At 39.2% G+C, this 20376-nt stretch overlaps 3 protein-coding genes across 3 annotated transcripts in view; all 3 read left to right on the forward strand.

The window, feature by feature from the left end:
* Window positions 1–4144, forward strand: part of LOC103524492 (isoleucine--tRNA ligase, cytoplasmic-like) — a gene marked incomplete at its 5' end in the record, with an annotated part of 31564 nt that extends 27420 nt beyond the window's left edge. The window contains 3 exons of the mRNA XM_026819881.1: window positions 820–911; window positions 1448–1571; window positions 3944–4144. Of these exons, the coding sequence (XP_026675682.1) occupies window positions 820–911; window positions 1448–1571; window positions 3944–4129 (402 nt within the window). The remainder of the gene's footprint in view (window positions 1–819; window positions 912–1447; window positions 1572–3943) is intronic.
* A 9611-nt stretch (window positions 4145–13755) lies between these two features.
* LOC103524493 (hornerin-like) overlaps window positions 13756–20376 on the forward strand; it is a 28540-nt gene continuing 21919 nt past the window's right edge. The window contains 1 exon segment of the mRNA XM_026819883.1: window positions 13756–13839. The gene's annotated coding sequence lies outside the window, so the exon portion shown is untranslated.
* LOC113465388 (stress protein DDR48-like) lies at window positions 13767–17662 on the forward strand. Its single transcript, XM_026819882.1, has 3 exons — window positions 13767–13943; window positions 14905–15569; window positions 17341–17662. The coding sequence occupies exons 1-3, from the start codon at window positions 13767–13769 to the stop codon at window positions 17660–17662; spliced, it is 1164 nt and encodes a 387-aa protein (XP_026675683.1).

Consider the following 20376-nt stretch of genomic DNA (forward strand, 5'->3'; position numbering starts at 1 on the left):
TAGAGCGATGAAATTTGGTATGCTATCCCGGTATGGTCTAAGGACGCGACTGTAACAATTTGGTAAAAATCGGATTGTCACCCATCCTGATATTAACCAAAGTCATTTTTGCTTAACCCTTATTTCGTATAAACGGTAAGAGACATCGAAAACATTTGGTCATTTGGATGTGAATATTCTAATCAATGTGATTTTTCACGCCGAATCGAATGGTGCTACTTTTAGTACTGTTTGACTTACGGTTGAGAAGTTGCGGGTTCGATACTTCCCTGTGTCGACAAATTTCTCTTTTATTTGTGAACCGTTACCAAATAAGCAAGTGAATAGTCAATCTCATGTGATTTTTCACGCGGAATCGAATGGTGAAACTTTTAGAACTGTCCGACTTAATGTAATAGAAAGTCGTGTGATGTTCACACCAGATTTTTTTTATTGCTTTTTAGCCCATCCTTCCTTTATTATTACAATAGTAATAGAAAGTAATAGATAAATAAAAGATACAGTGGTTGTGTGACTTTTCCAACTCCAGTGATTCATTACTCATTCTCTATTATTATTATTATTAACAAGTTTCCATTTATTTTTGATCGATAAAAAACTCAGAACATACATTTTTTATAAATGGTATACCCATCCGTATAAGCAGAGCTTGTGCCACGGATTAAAGGAACTACTCTGTCTCAGTTAGTCTCATGAGGCTGAGTGCACCCCGAACTCCAAGCACAGACTCGAAAAACTGTGACCCCGCCAGGAATTGAACGCAGAAACTCCGGTGTGCAAGCCTAGTGTGATACTCACTCAGTATTATCTTATTACCAGTTTTTCGTGTTTTATTTTCAGCTCAAAGGCTCCAATTTGAAACTGATCATCACCAAAAGTGGAGGTGAACCCACCGTGCAACCAAACTGTAGGTAAGTGACTTGACAATATAATATCATGTCACCACTCTAAAGCTTTTTGGATACACTGTGAGTACAAGTTTTTGATTGTAATAAATGGGACGTGTCATGTAGAATTCAGGAAGAAAAAATCAACAGCCAATGGGAGAGTTGAGCTACAATTCGGTATGTCAAAACCGTTTGTTAATTTCTATTAAATTTCATTCGCATTGGCAGGATTTTCTCTGTGTCATTTTGCACCCCCCCTTCTTTTTTTTCCAACAAAATACTCAAGTATATTTATTTACAATTCATGGACAGCCATAACATAATAAATTAAAAGAAATAACAATAAAGAAGAAGAAAAAAATATGTAACTGAAGAAAGAATAGGGGAAAATAGAGAAGGAAAAGATGGCAAAAAATAAATAAGAATGAGTTAATGAGATGCTGTGTCCCATATAGGGGATGTGTTGCATCTCATGTTTTTAAAGGTAGGATTAATTATTACTATAATTGGACTTGTACCTACTGAAGTGCCTATAAATAATTTTTAAATCCATTCGGCAGATATGTGAATGTCGTGTTAAGCAACATGGACCCTGGTTACGGAGTGAAGGGACACGAGGCTAGTCTATTCCTGGAGAATCCTCAGGGTCAAAATGTTCTCACTTTGGACCAGCTCAAACGAGAGGTAGGTTATCCAAAAATCCTGGCACGAGTCCTGGATTATGAGTTCAATTTTCTACCGCTGAGCTACCGGAACTAATGTTATGATTAACCACCATCGACCAAAATTTGTACTCGTTTTTCGATTGCAAATATTGAACAACGGGTTGACAGGCGAGTTTGTATCTAATTACATCAGGTAAGTTAAAATACCTATTTTGCTACTGTTGGAATTTTACCCGGGTCCAAAGTTCGTGGATCCTTTTTTTTCAAGAGGCTTGATATAGAGGGAAATGTCACTGCTAAAGTCGTATCGTCTGACAGGCGAGTTTGTATCTAATTACATCAGGTAAGTTAAAATACCTATTTTGCTACTGTTGGAATTTTACCCGGGTCCAAAGTTCGTGGCTCCTTTTTTTTCAAGAGGCTTGATATAGAGGGAAATGTCACTGCTAAAGTCGTATCGTCTAGGATAGGAAAGCGAAAGGATATAGGATAGAAGAATGCCAGCCGTTCCGAGAACGAACCTTATCGGTTCAGGATAAAATCCGTCCCGGACGGGAATCGAATCCGTTACCCAGCGTTTACAAGGCAGACGTGCTACACTCCAAGCTAACTAGGCTGGCAGATAGACCTCAACTAACAGAGGTCCCAGGTTACGTTGATTGTCAGAAGTGACTCTAGATTGATTCTGGCGTAGAGGATATAAGATAAATGTTGACCCCTGGATTCAACCACAAGGTAACACAAATTACCCAGCGGAAACATCAAACCAGGTAGGTACCTTGTTATACATCGTTCATGTCTATCTTCAAATCTTATTCATATTTACGTAGGTATTACCTACCTTGTTACAGATGTTCATGTGTAGGTATCTGCCAATCTTATTTAAGTTGTTGTTCTTGTTTAAGTTGATGTTGTTGGGCTTGTAAAATGTATGGTAGGTAAGGTACTTCGTCTTCATCTAGATCAGCCGTACTCAACCTGCGGTCCGCAAAGCTTTTGTGTGTAGCCCTTCGCGGCTTAAATGCCAGTAACATTTTCACCTTGGCACCAAATGACAGATAAAAACCAACAAGAACTTTCTGTATAGATAGGTACATACATACATTTTATAATAGGTACCTAGGTAGATGTTATAGTTTTAGTACTATTTAGATTTAGAGTAAGAATTTGCTATTTTGGTATTCAAATTATAGGGGCATCACTAAGGTTCTTAAAGTTATACATACGGAGCTTCAAGTACCATCAGACTATAATAACTGGTATGCGTAGGTACCTACATAGCTACATACATAGGTCATTGATACCTATTTAGACGTCTCAAAATAGTACCTCTATAGTTCTACATAGGTACATAAAGTAGGTACCTACATCACATAGGTACCTACCTAGTACCTACATATTCTATTGTTATCGAATTTTTAATGATTCCAAAATCCGAAAAAATTGCGGTCTTCAAGGATGAGACTTGATGGTTAGGTGTAGTTACTTAGGGTATTACCTATGTGGTTAAGTTGTTTTGGAGCGGGTAGTCTGCGTGCTGGATTTTGACTTGAGTGCGTATGCCTTCGCGCCGAACCTGATGACACTTTTGTGTGTCGCTCAGGTAAGACGTCTTTATACTCTTTATTCGATTATACATAATTTTGTTCTTATTTATTAATCTACGGTTATCTCAGTTATCTGGTATCTTATCAACACAGCTACACAAGTATTTGTCTACGAAATGACTTGTTTTTCTGTCAGAGATTATTTCAGTTCACAGCCGTCACCAACATTCTTCGAACCAAGCTGAAGGTCATCAACAGTGAGCGCTATCTGACGAGGAACATCTTCAACTATCTCCACGTAAGAACCTACATGAAAGGATAATGTTCGTTCTCGGAACGGCTGGCTTTCTCCTATCCTGTCTTCCTTCTCTCTTCGATTTCGAGACGATAAGACCATAGGCAGTTACAGTTCCCTCTGTCAAACCTCTTTAAAAAAAAATCAATTTTCTACCGCTGAGCTACTGGAACTAATGTTAAATATGGTTAACCACCATCGACAAAAATTTGTACTCGTTTTTTATTTTTATAACTTTGTTTGAACCTAATTACCTTCAATCCAGATGGCAACCTTGTCACTCATAGGTTTTGGTAAGTTCCTCTTTGGGTAAACAACGGGTTACTTTCTTGTGTTCTCGTGTTGACCCAGCACCTAAATGGGAAGTATTGTGTCTCTTCTCGCCCATCTGATGAGAGGCATACTACGGGATGAGCATGCTACGACACAGATTAGACGAGTCTAATTCAGCAGTTATTTCATTGCTAAGAAATAAACATTCATAAAAAAAAAGTTCCTTTATTACGTCTTCAATATAACATCGCTGTTCTTTCCCTGTTGGAATTTCAGGTGGAAATCTTGTTCGGTATTTACGGGCGTCAGTTCTCTCTCACGACACCAGATGGCGCGGTCGTAACCGAGAGCAATCTGACAACATTGCATCAGAATACTCTGCTAGTTCGTAAAGTGAGTGTGGACGGAGATGTTGGCAACACTGGAGACACGGTTTACTCCTCGGCTGTGTATTCCAAGTAAGTGATTGAACTGTTGTTTTCATTATTTAAGATAAGATGAGTTTTTTTTATGTCAAATCAAAAGGTTACCAGTTGGTAGCTTAGGAATTCTCGTCTTTAAAGCGATTAATTATTTATGGTCGGGGGTTCAATCGGAGTTTAACTCTTGAATTCCTAAAAATAATGAAATCAGCTACTTAAACAGTCTAATTGGCTAAAAAGTTTAAAATCAACCAATCAGATTGCCTCATCCAAGAGTTAAACTTGAACTACGTTTAAACTCACATTGTGGTCCTGGCCATGAACATCTAAATTTTTTAATCCTACCGGTAATTGAACCCGGATCTCCTGTTTGTAAGGTGAGGTGCAATGGCTACTTTCTCATTAGAGGTAGAGCTTGAACAATTGTCAAGTAACCTTCTTCAAAAGTGTGCGATGGTAAAGGGCATCATAAAAACCGTATTGTCATTCATTCAACAAAGAAGGAAGAATTTTAATTGTGCCAAGCATAAAAGCTTGTCATAAATGTCGTTCCCCGCTTAATATACCACTCTAAATTTTATGACTTGACTTGGACTCGAACCACCAACCTCCAGATCCAGAGTCCACCGCGCTAACCACTGCATCACTGAGTAAGAATTTTAATTGTGCTAAGCATAAAAGCTTGTCATAAATGTCGTTCCCCGCTTAATATACCACTCTAAATTTTATGACTTGACCTCAAACCACCAACCTCCAGATCCAGAGTCCACCGCGCTAACCACTACATCACTGAGGTTGGTTCATTTATTCAACAATGAATATCGAATCAGTCCAAGTTCTTTACCTAAACCAAAACGCCTGCACGATCACCAATTTTCTTCTATCGATCTTATCCGTCGGATCGATCTACTTCAGTCGAATTTTTCAAATTAATGTCGGCATGCTGTCGAAATTTTCCTGCCTCCTCTTGGTAGCGGCGATGGCATTTCTCATCCTTGTCATGAATTTCAAGTCGCGGAAAATCTACAGCTTGCTCCGCTATTTGACCGCCAATTTCCGACAACGTGCCAATAGGCGGGAGGAGAGGAAATTGGCGGCTGTGTTCTTGCTGATGGTGGCCGCCAATTCAGCGGCCTGCGTGCTGGATTTTGACTTGAGTGCGTATGCCTTCGCGCCGAACCTGATGACACTTTTGTGTGTCGCTCAGGTAAGACGTCTTTATACTCTTTATTCGATTATACATAATTTTGTTCTTATTTATTAATCTACGGTTATCTCAGTTATCTGGTATCTTATCAACACAGCTACACAAGTATTTGTCTACGAAATGACTTGTTTTTCTGTCAGAGATTATTTCAGTTCACAGCTATCACCAATATTCGATTATACATAATTTTGTTCTTATTTATTAATCTACGGTTATCTGGTATCTTATCAACACAGCTACACAAGTATTTGTCTACGAGATGACTTGTTTTTCTGTCAGAGATTATTTCAGTTCACAGCCATCACCAACATTCTCCGAACCAAGCTGAAGGTCATCAACAGTGAGCGCTATCTGACGAGGAACATCTTCAACTATCTCCACGTAAGAACCTACCTCTGCGAGCTGATCCAAGAGGTGAACTCCCTGTTCAATCAGCAACTTCTGGCCATCATGCTGACTGAGTTTTTCCACATTGTGTGCAGCATGTGCTATTTGATTCAGCACATCAGGGCGATACATTTCTACAATCTGTTTCTGCACATGTTCACCGTTTTCTACATCATTATCAAAGCTTGCTACACGACGCAGTATCAAGTGAGTTTACTTTTTCGCTGGGACCGCTAAGTACTACTCTAAACATAGAACCAAAAGCGAAAAAAAAAAAAAAAAAAAAAAAAAAAAACGTCGGTACTTACATCTTACACTTGAAGCTTCAAAGATCAAAAGCCAATACTGACCGAATACCAAATATCATACAAGAGGAAACATACATAAGTTTCATACATTTTTACAAGAAAACACAGCTACTTACAATTGGCACTATACATTTTCGAAGGAAAACATAACTACCAATTCCCGTACATTTTTGTTTCTCTAAATTCTAAATAAACAATAACATGGGTACTTTACATTTTTGGTTCTCTGAAGTAACAATAGCATCGGACTACCGGGGATTCAGTCTGCTGGTAGGTTATTGACACAGACGCTATGCTAACATAAATAAATTCTTGTGAAGAAAATTTAAAAGACTTCAGTAGCCACTAGATGCCGAATACATGAAATCTTGTTCATATAATTATAATAGGTGCCAAGATATATCTACCTACTATGAGATATGTATCTACACAAGCATTTTCTGGGTTCGAATTCCGCCCAGATTTTCTTTGATTTTTTCGACTGGATATCCCAGTACCAAAAGGTCATTCGCCTGTTGATTCTTCGCTTGGTAACACCAAACCATCTTCCGTCACGAACGGCTAAACTCTGGGTTCGAATTCCGCCCAGATTTTCTTTGATTTTTTCGACTGGATATCCCAGTACCAAAAGGTCATTCGCCTGTTGATTCTTCGCATGGTAACACCAAACCATTTTCCGTCACGAACGGCTAAACAAATATCCCAGTACCAAAAGGTCATTCGCCTGTTGATTCTTCGCTTGGTAACACCAAACCATCTTCCGTCACGAACGGCTAAACAAACATACACTATGCTCTTTTATAATTTCCTCCCAAGACATAAATTTAAGCGGACTAAAATTCAAGCCATCTTCTAACTTAAAACCCTAGAGGTCTAAACTCTAAAATGAACAGAAAATCAGAGTTACATTTTTTACTGCCATGTAGGAATTGTAGGATATGTAGTTTTGCTTGTAAATGTGTTTGGTTGGGACAATTGAATTGGCATTATCCATGTTTTAATTTTTAATCATCTTAGAATGATACTAGTATATGACTCTTGTCCGCCATCTTATAATAACAGGGACTTATTTGAGGATTTTTATTTTGGCCTGACCAGAAATATGTTTCTCTTCAAATTTGGTTTGCTTAAACCTAGGTTTATACAGAAAATCAGAGTTACATTTTTTACTGCCATGTAGGAATTGTAGGATATGTAGTTTTGCTTGTAAATGTGTTTGAATTGGCATTATCCATGTTTTAATTTTTAATCATCTTAGATTGATACTAGTATATGACTCTTGTCCGCCATCTTATAATAACAGGGACTTATTTAAGGATTTTTATTTTGGCCTGACCAGAAATATGTTTCTCTTCAAATTTGGTTTGCTTCCCATTAAGATAATTCCTCGTAAAGTGACGCTCTCAACCCTAGGTCAACCCCATGTCCCCGGTCCTGACTATGTTAATCAAGTGGGCAGGATTGATAAGGGCAACTCACATATTTGCGGTTCACGAATCACAGTCCAAGGTTCTCGGTCTCGCACTGCTTCATAAGGATTGTCTTGGCCAGGATGTGTCTGTAACCTTGGTTTCCTGAGGAAAATACTAGCCGGCCATCTTGTTACTTGGGGAGTATCCTCCATTGTGCACGACGCTCCCCAAGTATTGATATGTCATAAGATGAATATAAATACTTGGGGACCGTGTATAATGGGGAAAGAGAAAAGGGCTGTTTCAGTGATGACTTAAAATTGGACACAAATACATAATTGCGTTATTGGCTAATTAATTAAAAGTCCATTAACGGCTTTCATTCAGTTAATTGGCCTTTGTCAGCTAATGTATGTTGCCAAAATAATGTCACATTTAAATGGCCTATTAGCCAGCCTAGTTAACTTGGAGGGTAGCGCGCCTGCCTTGCGCTAGGTCGCGTTTTCGATCCCCGACTGGGACAAACTTTATCTTAAACAGAAGGTTCGTTCTCAGAATGGCTGACTCTCCTATCCTGTCCTTCTCTCTTCGATTTCAGGACGATAAGACCTCCGTTATTAGGTTGTTATAGTTCCCTCGATCAAACCTAATAAAAAAGGAAATAATTTCAATTAGTTTGATTGTTCTAAATCTAAAGGCACCTTTTATCCGAGGCAATTAACCCATTGACTTCTTTGGTCCATTATAACAGCGGTCTCATGAACTTGGTTGGTGTTCATGTTTACGATATCTCTCCACGATCTGCGAGTAATAAAGATCAAAGATTATGACCGCGGTAATTTTCAGACTCATCCTGTAATTTGCTGGTAATGACAGGTAAGTTGGTACCTAATTACAGGCGAGTTTGTATCTAATTACATCAGGTAAGTTAAAATACCTATTTTGCTACTGTTGGAATTTTACCCGGGTCCATAGTTCGTAGCTACCTTCTATCTTAGCTTTTGTAAATTCTGTATTTAAGGTCACCCCTTCATATCACTGTCATCAAAAGTTCATCTGCCTCGCGTAATAATGCCTCAATTGAGTCTGCCCAAAGCAGTTAGTTGTTCAGACTCTATTGAATTTGCAGCTGTACAGGAGTGCAATCCGCGACCCAGCGCTTACAAGGCAGAACGTGCCACCCTCCAAGCTAACTAGAGCTGTATTTGTCAATGAGATAGTGATATTCCGCTTTGTGGAGCAAGTATGGACGTCCAAAGCGGAATCTCATTGGTTCAGCCATGTTGCCTGTATAAAAAAGTCACATAATAAAATACGGCTTAGACGGATTTCACATCTAGACTGCAACTTGTAGTATACGGCAATTTTCATGTTGAGGGCTATACATAGTCTTATGGGCCTGTTCACATTTAAACTTCAAGTTTAAGTGTGAACAGGCTCATAAGACTACATATGTAGATGTAGCCCTCAACATAAAAATTGCCGTATACTACAAGTTGCAATCTAGATGTGAAATAGCCCTTAGGCTGGCGGATAGACCTCAACAGAGGTCCCAGGTTACGTTGTCAGAAGTGACTCTAGATTGATTCTGGCGCAGAGGATATAAGATAAATGTTGACCCCTGGATTCAACCACAAGGTAACACAAATTATCCAGCGGAAACTTCAAACCAGGTAGGTACCTTGTTATACATCGTTCATGTCTACCTTCAAATCTTATTCATATTTACGTAGGTATTACCTACCTTGTTACAGATGTTCATGTGTAGGTATCTGCCAATCTTATTTAAGTTGTTGTTCTTGTTTAAGTTGATGTTGTTGGGCTTGTACAATGTATGGTAGGTAAGGTACTTCGTCTTCATCTAGATCAGCCGTACTCAACCTGCGGTCCGCAAAGCTTTTGTGTGTGACCCTTGGCGGCTTAAATGCCAGTAACATTTTCACCTTGGCTTGGCATTGGCACCAATCCAGTTACAAACCATACATGAGTTCTTCAGCTCCTTACCTAGGCCCCCAGATTTTTTACGAGGGGCGTGGTATTGTGCCGCGCCTGGGGGGGGGGGGGGGGGGGGGGGGGGTTTGTGTGCGCCGGGGGGGGGGGGGGGGGGGCACAGGTTTAGGCCGTGCCAATAACTGCACACTCTGCACAGGTAAGATTTTGTTGTTTAATATCTATTTAAATAGGAAAACCCACCAACTTAGTGGTGCAGTTGTTAACGCGTTGGTCTTTGGATCTGGAGGTTGGTGGTTCGAGTCCAAGTCATGTCATAAAATTTATCTAGGTGAAATAAACGGGGAACGATGTTTGTGACAAGCATTTAAATTTATGCTTAACACAATTAAAATTCCTTTATAAATATGTAGGAAAACCCCCCTCCCCGTCGACACATCCTCTGCAGTTTGTACCCCCCAAAACCAGAGGGCTGTATTCGCCCATCATACGTATGTTCTCATGTGTTTGTATATCGACTCAGAAATGACCTAAGTAGATATCTAGATTTCGGCTGTAGGTAACGGATAACAGTTGATCTACCAAATTACCTATACGGTTATTGGCTTTTTTGGCTACGGTTATTGATTGAAATAGGTAGCTACCTAACTATACCCAGTATTTACAATATCAAGAGAATATGTAAAACTTTTTGTTCTACCTTGATCTCTTCTTAATCCGATCTCAGGTCCAACAAAATTCTTTGGTTACATAATAGGTATCTAGTAATTTACATAATAATATCATAATATCTAGCACTAGCACCGTATATTGTACCAAGTGAGATTCCAATTTCCAATATTCTCGAACCACCACGGAACGTCTTTTTCTTCCAGATTTTCGGAGCTGTCACCGCCATTTCAATCATTCTGATTCAAATTCAACTCTCAAACGATGTGGCTGGTTCCAAGTTGGCTTCCAATATTTCCAATAGTACTCTTTTGAATATCACCACGAATAACACAACAGCTTCATCATCCATATCTAAGCATATTCATAACCTGTAAGCTTTATTTTAGGTCCTTGAGGTTCAGGCACTTTGTTGGGCCAGCCACTTACTATCAGGTATCAGGTAGACCTGACAGGCGGACCTGATCAGGTGTACTTGTAAGATCTACATGATAGTGAGTGGCTGGCCTTAGAATTCAATTTATTCAATCATTCGGTGGGATTATTGCTGAGGCAATCTCTGCCATTCAACTCTGTTTTGGTGGACGACTGTGATTTTTACAAAAATAGAACTAGTGTCCATCTGTTCAGTCGCGTGTTGCTAGCTTTTCCCGGTATGGCTCCAGCTGGGTGAGGAGGAAGCTGTGGAGACGGGTAGACACCAAATGGAGAGTAAACCCTTAGTAGTTATACAGTGACGTTAAAGCCCTATGAAACGAATAAAAGGCATTTTTAATTGTGTTAAGCATACTTAAATGATTGTCACAAATATACACCTAGATAAATTTTATGACTTAACTTGGATTCGAACCACCAACCTCCAGATCCAATGTCCAACGAGTTAACCACTGCACCACTGAGGTTTGTCCTATGAAACAAATAAGCGAATAGCTACCCGAGTAATTATTTAACTAAGCAATTAACACTTAGAGGAGGTACCTCTTTCCCTGAGGAATTTTGGAATGCGAAATAAATAAAATTTCTATTGATGGTTGTGTAATCGATATGTGCTTTGTTTCCATTTTAATTGCCATCTAGGTACGTGAAAACAAATTACTTGCATTCCTCAAGTTCGCTATTTTTTTCCCGACAAACTTTGATGTGAATTTAACCCTTTGATGTCCGCTGGTTCATAACAATACTTTAATTTTTTTTTTTTTTTTTTTTTTAAAGTGCTCCCTAATTTGCTCGCCCCTTTTTACAATTCTTTTTTGGTTTTTTTTTTTTTTTTTTTTTTTTCATCTGCTCAGTTTTGAGCTTTTTCGATTATTTTTATTTATGACTTTTGTAAAATTTAAACGATCGGTAGAAGAAATACTGTGTAGGAATGGAGTCCAATTGAAATCGGGTCAATGCATCCATCCATAAATAGAAAGCCGTTTGATTTTGACGATAGATTTTTCCCCCATTTTTTTATCTATGTATACGAGTACTATGATTCTGTTCTCTTTTCTTTTCTTCTGTAGTACCTACTTATTCTATTTTCTTCTGTAGTATTTTATTTATTCATACACACTTAGCGTGAGCAGTAAAAGAGATTGCCTTGGTCGAGGCATTTATTTATTAAATTAATTTTCCAAATGTCCACAACTCTTTGGGATTCCCATTTTTTGGCGAAAATTTTCCAAGCCCAATTTTTTCCGTTCTCATAATATGTAGAATATTAATACCTCTTGATTCCTATTATTTTCTCATTCACTTTCATGCCCTTCTTTTCTACTTATTTATTTCGTCTTTCCTTTTCTTTTCTCGTACATAGTAGGGTTAATCGACGAAGATTTTTCAGTTCAACGTTCTTGGGAGCTTCTACCAAGAGGTCAGAACTTCCACGCCAGAGTAACAAGTGACCGGATGTCTTAACTCAGTGATTTACCTCTACACACATGAAAATCTCAGTCTCATTGTAACTTTGGTTTTCAGAAGTTATAGCAGTGTTAGTCGCCGTAAGCTATTGTCTGGGAAAATATCCGAGAGTGATTGTGTTTTTGAAACCAGTTTTGATCGTAAGATCGTCATTATTTTCGAAATATAAATTTCATTTTTTCCGACCTTTAATTTTTTCCGAAGTTATTTTTGTATTTCCAGTTCATATTATAAAGATAATAAAGATTTGATTGAAATAGATAAGTAGATTGGTATTAAAAACAAATCAATCATTATTATTTAATTAACATTCTAATTTTGAATAGTCTGTTGAGGGGCTAATTGAAAAGTAAATCGAAGTTTTTGCATTGTGAGTTTGAAAGAGGATACCTCTGCCGAAATCCGGCATATCAAAACACTTTGGTAAGTTACTTTATTTCAATATCTTGTATTATTGGCATATCCTTTGAAAGAGGATACCTCTGCCGAAATCCGGCATATCAAAACACTTTGGTAAGTTACTTTATTTCAATATCTTGTATTATTGGCATATTCACCATTAGTAGCACATTCTCTTTTTTTTTTAATTTAAGCAAGGGTCAATTGTAATTTATTTTTTAAAATATTGTACCAAATACATGAGACCTTGCTTGGACTGCGGGAGTAAAGGGACTTTTCAGTCTCATTCTGGCAGTATAAGCAGGGTATATTCTATTCTATTCTATTCTATTCTAGTATTTACTGTATAAGTAGTGTAAGTGCATCCACTGTTTACAGTATTTACACAATAAGGAAGTCTCTCTGGACTTAAGAACGAACGGTTTGTCTCGGGGTACCATCTTTCAGTGATACTTAGGTACTTGAATTTTAATAACAACTTCTAAACGTACCTAACTTAATAGTCAATTTGCTCTCTTTTGAGGTTTGGCAAAAAATTCAACAATTCAACCCTCAAGTTATTGTTCTTGCGAGGTATCTAACCAATATCCACCATTAGTATTTACTGTATAAGTAGTGTAAGTGCATCCACTGTTTACAGTATTTACACAATAAGGAAGTCTCTCTGGCTGGGCTTAAGAACGAACGGGTACCATTTTTCAGTGATACTTAGGTACTTGAATTTTAATAACAACTTCTGAACGTACCTAACTTAATAGTCAATATGCTCTCTTTTGAGGTTTGGCAAAAAATTCAACAATTCAACCCTCAAGTTATTGTTCTTGCGAGGTATCTGACCGTAGAATGAAAAACAGTCAGAAATCTTCTGGCCCGGCAGTAACCATTTCAGTCACTTGTTGCTTTTGATCTTGTCATCTTTAATATTGCTTTTCTTAATTATTTTGAACTTGGTCGATCTTTCTTTGTTTAAAATCGGAAACTTGTTCATCCATAGAATCATGTTGAATTTGTGGCTGACTCACTAGTCTTAATTGTAGAACATAACTGCACATGAACAATTCACACAAGTACTATAACATCAAGTAATTACCTACGTACAGTTCTATAATATAATATTCATGTTCTTACAGTCTTCACAATCAGGGTCAGATCAGATTTTCTTTCGTGAGTCTATTTATAAATAGGTCTATTTCTTAGGTTCTTACTTTTTTTGGTGATTGTACCTCGGAAACACTTTCCGATTACATCAAGTCATATTCTTCTAAATCCATGCCTATCCGGGAACAAAAAAGTTTGGTCAGAGTCTTCCTTCTCTCTTCGATTTCGGGACGATAAGACCATAGCAGTTACAGTTCCCTCTGTCAAACCTCTTTTTTTTTAAAAAAAAAGGAAATTTAAACCTCATCCCGTTACCTCGTTGTTTCAGTTGGACTATGTATTAGAATGCCTCTCCTACAACAGCAAATCCTTCAGCCTGTATCAACTCATATCTCTGGACCTTTCAGTATTAGTCAGCGTAAGTCCAACTTAATCTCCCCTTCCTCTAAGGCCCGCAATTCACGCTCAGACCATCTGATAGACCTGGGTCTCTCAGACCGAGGTCTGACAGATCGTCGGAACGTATGTAGCGGAAAAAAACTTGAAACCCAGGTCTATCAGATGGTCTGACTGTTTGGCCTAAGGTTTTAACTCTACGATTTTGCCTTCACATAATTGGTTCCATTTGTCAGGAAATATGATTGGTTCAGTTGAATTTGTGGCTGACTCACTAGTCTTAATTGTAGAACATAACTGCACATGAACAATTCACACAAGTACTATAACATCAAGTAAGTACCTACGTACAGTTCTATAATATAGATTGGTTCAGTGATGGCCGGGTTCACAATGTGAGTTTAAACTCCGTTTAAGTTAAATTTTTGAATGAAGCAATCTGATTGGCTGAAATTTCTGAAATCAACCAATTAAATTACTCAAAAAGTTAAACTTGAACGGAGTTTAAATTCAGATTGTGGCCCCGGCCATATACCTATCAGGAAATCAGTAAAATTTTGAGCTCAATGTCAGATCAGATTTTCTTTCGTGAGTCTATTTATAAATAGGATCGGTTCTTAGGTTCTTACTTTTTTTGGTGATTGTACCTCGGAAACACTTTCCGATTACATCAAGTCATATTCTGCTAAATCCATGCCTATCCGGGAACAAAAAAGTTTGGTCAGTAAATTTGCGCCCCAGCCGGTATTCGAACCCAGCACATCTGGTGGGTTGAGAGTTGGTTCATACAAGGGAGACTTGTGATGTCAGATCAGATTTTCTTTCGTGAGTCTATTTATAAATAGGATCGGTTCTTAGGTTCTTACTTTTTTTGGTGATTGTACCTCGGAAACGCTTTCCGATTACATCAAGTCATATTCTTCTAAATCCATGCCTATCCGGGAACAAAAAAGTTTGGTCAGAAAATTTCCGCCCCAGCCGGTATTCGAACCGAGCACATCTGGCGGGTTGATAGTTGGTTCATACAAGGGGGACTTGTGACTATTGCCATCTGTGTGCGTTTCACTGACGAATATTTTGCTTTCAGAGGGCATCTTTTGAGCTATTCTGTAGGGAAAACAATCGTGAGAACTGGAGCAGTGGTGGATATAATTCAAACCGTGGGGGTTACAATTCTGATAGCGGTGGTTATAACTCTAACAGAGGCGGAGGAGGAGGTGGTTATGGCAGCTCGGACAGTGGCGGTTCTAACTCGAACAGAGGTGGATCATCAGGGTGGATGAATTTGAATAGAAACAGAGGAAGTTCAAGCTATGATTCTAACTATGGTAACCGAGGCTCAAGTTATGGACACAGAGGCTCCTCTAGCTATGGCTCTGGGAACAGAGGAGGCTATGGTGATAATAGCTCTGGCTATGGCTCTAGCCATGGACATAGTGACGGGTATGGTAGCTCCAATGATAACTATGGGTCTGGCGGCCATCGCTACAGAGGTTCTGGGTATGGAGGCAATCGATATAACCAAGGCGGTGGAGGTTATAGTGACAGCAGAAACAACCAAGGTAGTGGAGGTTATGGAAGTTCCAACTATGACTTTGAAAGTAATTCCGGGTACGGCTCCAGCTCTGACTTTGACAGATATCGTCCATACCATAGCTCAAGACCAGGTGGTTATGACAGACCTATGTCTGGTGGCTATGACTACTCACGTCCTTCATTCGGATCCAGTACTTCCGACCTTTTCCTTACAAGGCAGACGCGCTAACCCGGCTAACCTCCAAGCTAACTAGGTTGGCAAACTATGAAACGAGACGAGACAAGACAAGACGAGACGAGGTGAATCTATGTTGTCGAGGCAGTGTAGACGGTTCAGTCGACATCGATCGACAGTCCGGTCGACACCTCAATATAGGCTGGTATAACCAACTAATTTTTGTTTTGTCAGAAGCACCATACAATATCTACTTATTTTGTAATAACACCTACCTAGGCACCAAGTAACAACAACACAACGAAAATCGCATACCATGTAAGAAGTAATAAGTCGACATCGATCGACAGTCCGGTCGACACCTCAATATAGGCTGGTATAACCAACTAATTTTTGTTTTGTCACAAGCACCATACAATATCTACTTATTTTGTAATAACACCTACCTAGGCACCAAGTAACAACAACACAACAAAAATCGCATACCATGTAAGAAGTAAGAAGTAAGTACCTAGATTCTGGATAAATCGGTAGCTAATATGATTTTATTGTTTCTTACATGATACCTACTTTGGAACTTGAACAGTACCTAATCAGAACTTGAATCGGCACCAGTTCCTAATGCAAAACTGTCAACCTCAGTGGTTATCACTGTGGAGTTCGGGATCTGGAGGTTGGTGGTTCGAGACCTTGTGAAGTCATTAAATTTATCGAAGTGTATTAAATTGGAGAAAGACATTTGTGGCAAGCTTGATAGCGGTTTTTTCACTCAACCTCGGTAGGACAAGAATTTATTATTGAGGAGCTCTTTTTAATCCCTTACAAAGGAAGGGGAATAGGTCCCTGATTTGAGCGTAGGTATAACCTTAACCCATCCCTTGGGGCAATCGCCCCAACACCTAACCTGATTTGAGCAGTCCCAAGGTCAAGGAAATATCCACCCAACTTTCTAGAAATTTGGAAATGGATCCTTTATTTATTATTGGAACTAATTTCAGATCATGATCAAACCTCCTACTGGTGGAATCAGGATGACACATGGTACAGGAGTAAGTATTGTGCAATGTTCTTTTCCCTTTTATTATTTCTACTTTTGAGGAAGAAAATCTTTTAATGCCAGACTTTCCGGGTAACACGAGTTTAAAATTCATACAAACGATTAACCAAGTAGAATTCAGCATTGTATTCTTAAGATCCTGGCTTTGGGAAACAGCCTCAGATTCAATAGGTTGTCCGACGCTAGGGGAGGTTAATCTTTAACAAGGCTTGTTTATCCTGCTGGGATAGGACTGAAAAGTCCCTACCTACCCTCGCAGTCTAACCAAGGTCTTATATATTTTAACGTACTTATATTATGGGGATTTTGACATATTATGGGGACTGGGACATAGTACTAAGCATAAACTTCTGTAACTCCATTTTGAGGAAAAAAAATGCCAGCGTTTCCGGGTAACACGAGTTTAAAATTCATACAAACGATTAACCAAGTAGAATTCAGCATTGTATTCTCAAGATCCTGGCTTTGGGAAACAGTCTCAGATTCAATAGGTTGACCGACGCTAGGGGAGGTTAATCTTTAACAAGGCTTGTTTATCCTGCTGGGATAGGACTGAAAAGTCCCTACCCCCGCAGTCTAACCAAGGTCTTCTATATTTTAACGTATATTATGGGGATTTTGACATATTATGGGGACTGGGACATAGTACTAAGCATAAACTCCTGGCGCTGGGTCTTGGAATAAACCAAGTGGATCTGGTGCTTGGGATAGACCTACTAGCGATAGACCATCAAGCTCCTACGATAAACCTTCAGGCCTGGCGCTGGGTCTTGGAATAAACCAAGTGGATCTGGTGCTTGGGATAGACCTACTAGCGATAGACCATCAAGCTCCTACGATAAACCATCTTGGAATAAACCCTCCGGTTCCTGGGACAGACCATCCAGTTCAAATTCTTACGACAAACCTTCCTGGAACAAACCATCCGACTCATGGGATCGTCCTGTAGGACCCAATAGAGAAGCAGGAGGTTATGGGTCCACAGGATCTTCTATCGATAATGCCCCACCTGTAGGACCCAATAGAGAAGCAGGAGGTTATGGGTCCACAGGATCTTCTATCGATAATGCCCCATGAGAAGCAGGAGGTTATGGGTCCACAGGATCTTCTATCGATAATGCCCCATTAGGACCAGATAGCAGTTACATTCCTCCTGGTCCTGCATATCCTGGGATTACTACTGTGAAGCCCCCGGTGTCATACGGTCAGGAACATCACAGGTTTCCCTCAAGCAATGTAAATAGACCTCCTACTGGTTATGATACCCCTGTCCCCACAGGAACAGGTTATGATAGCAAAAGACCTTGCAGTAGAGGTGGCTGTAGTCTGGTCCTGCATATCCTGGGATTACCACTGTGAAGCCCCCGGTGTCATACGGTCAGGAACATCACAGGTTTCCCTCAAGCAATGTAAACAGACCTCCTACTGGTTATGATACCCCTGTCCCCACAGGAACAGGTTATGATAGCAAGAGACCTTGCAGTAGAGGTGGCTGTAGCCCACTGTGAAGCCCCCGGTGTCATACGGTCAGGAACATCACAGGTTTCCCTCAAGCAATGTAAATAGACCTCCTACTGGTTATGATACTCCTGTCCCCACAGGAACAGGTTATGATAGCAAGAGACCTTGCAGTAGAGGTGGCTGTAGTTATGGCTACGATAGACCAGTGATGGGTTACGGTCGGCCATCAGGGAACCGATATGGCAATTCAGATTCCAACTATGGTCAGTCAGGCTCTGGGAACTATGATGGATATGGCAATGGCAATTCATATGGAGCATTGGAAACAACAAGGGTAACGAGCATGATACTACCACTACAACAACTACCACATCACAGCCAGACACAACTACCACTGAGTCTCCAGCCACAGGAAACTGAGCTGACATAACATACAACACAATGTGATCATGATCTTTGTTGTAGACGTTTCCAACTTACATAAATGCAATATTTTTATTTCCAAGTTCAAAGTTAACTATTTTCCTGTACGACTAATGACTCCTAAGCCTGGCACATACGCTGAGATTTGTCTGCAGACTAATCTTCCACATTGGTCTTACAACCTTGTCTTTCGTACATACATGTATAATTGTGTAGAATATAATAGAATATAATTTGTTTATCTTGCTCGAATGAGACTAAAAAGTCCCTTTATCCCAGCAGTCTATTGAGTAGTGACCAAAGTTCGTCAAGACCCTTTCTAGACTATGACCGGGATGGAAGTCCTTACCCTTCTGATAGGTATGACTATGCAGATGGTCCTATGCATCACAAACACACTGGTCTGTACAAAGTGCCATTCTATAACGGACACAGTGGAGTGGGAGCTTCCACAGAGTATGGGTTTCCCACGAGCATTGGAAACAACAAGGGTAACGAGCATGATACTACCACTACAACAACTACCACATCACAGCCAGACACAACTACCACTGAGTCTCCACCCACAGGAAACTGAGCTGACATAACATAAAACACAATGTGATCATGATCTTTGTTGTAGACGTTTCCAACTTACATAAAAGCAATATTTTTATTTCCAAGTTCAAAGTTAACTATTTTCCTTAGATTTACTAGAATAATGATTATTGTAAGACGATTGTAAAAACCTTATCAGCAAACTTAGGATCTCATTTGACAAAAATGAAATGATGATGTGATTACATAATGAATCTTGTGAATTTCATGCGTAGACAATAGGTACTTACATAATGTGTACTTACGTATTTAGGTATCCATGCAGAAACTACCCACCTATGTATTAAACAGATTACACAGGCGTGAGTATCTAGCCTTGTCGTGATAATATGGAATTTGGAATACCGATGGGCATGGATGGTCCATATAGGTACCTATCATACTTGGGAATTATCGATTCAAATAAGGGACTCTACCGGAAAAATCTCAGAGAGCGTACATAATGTTGGCTGCAAAATGGAAAACTTGGAAGCAGGCCGGTGACACTCGAAGCAGGCTGCGACATATGTATTAAACAGATTACACAGGCGTGAGTATCTAGCCTTGTCGTGATGCATTGGAAACAACAAGGGTAACGAGCATGATACTACCACTACAACAACTACCACATCACAGCCAGACACAACTACCACTGAGTCTCCACCCACAGGAAACTGAGCTGACATAACATAAAACACAATGTGATCATGATCTTTGTTGTAGACGTTTCCAACTTACATAAAAGTGCAATGTTTTTATTTCCAAGTTCAAAGTTAACTATTTTCCTTAGATTTACTAGAATAATGATTATTGTAAGTCGATTGTAAAAACCTTATCAGCAAACTTAGGATCTCATTTGACAAAAATGAAATGATGATGTAATTACATATGGATCTTGTGGATTTCATGCGTTGACAATAGGTACTTACATAATGTGTACTTACGTATTTAGGTATCCATGCAGAAACTACCCACCTATGTCAACTTTACATCCGTCATGATTGACTCACAATGCAAAGATCCAGGTTCGATGCTTGACGAGATCCGGGACCCGTATGACCAAATGAAAAATCCGGCCCGAAGGACCAAAATGACTGTGATAAACTGTTGCTTATCCCCTTCGAATGGGACGTCCAGTTATTTATGAGGAAAAAAATGAATTATTTTATCACACGACAAAATTAATTTTAAATCACTAGATGTTTATTCAACCAAATCTAAAACACAACTCAATAAAAGTGCAATATTTTTATTTCCAAGTTCAAAGTTAACTATTTTCCTTAGATTTACTAGAAGAATGATTATTGTAAGTCGATTGTAAAAACCTTATC

The sequence above is a fragment of the Diaphorina citri genome, unplaced genomic scaffold (assembly GCF_000475195.1).
Source record: "Diaphorina citri unplaced genomic scaffold, Diaci psyllid genome assembly version 1.1 scaffold101, whole genome shotgun sequence".
Lineage (NCBI taxonomy): Eukaryota > Metazoa > Arthropoda > Insecta > Hemiptera > Psyllidae > Diaphorina > Diaphorina citri.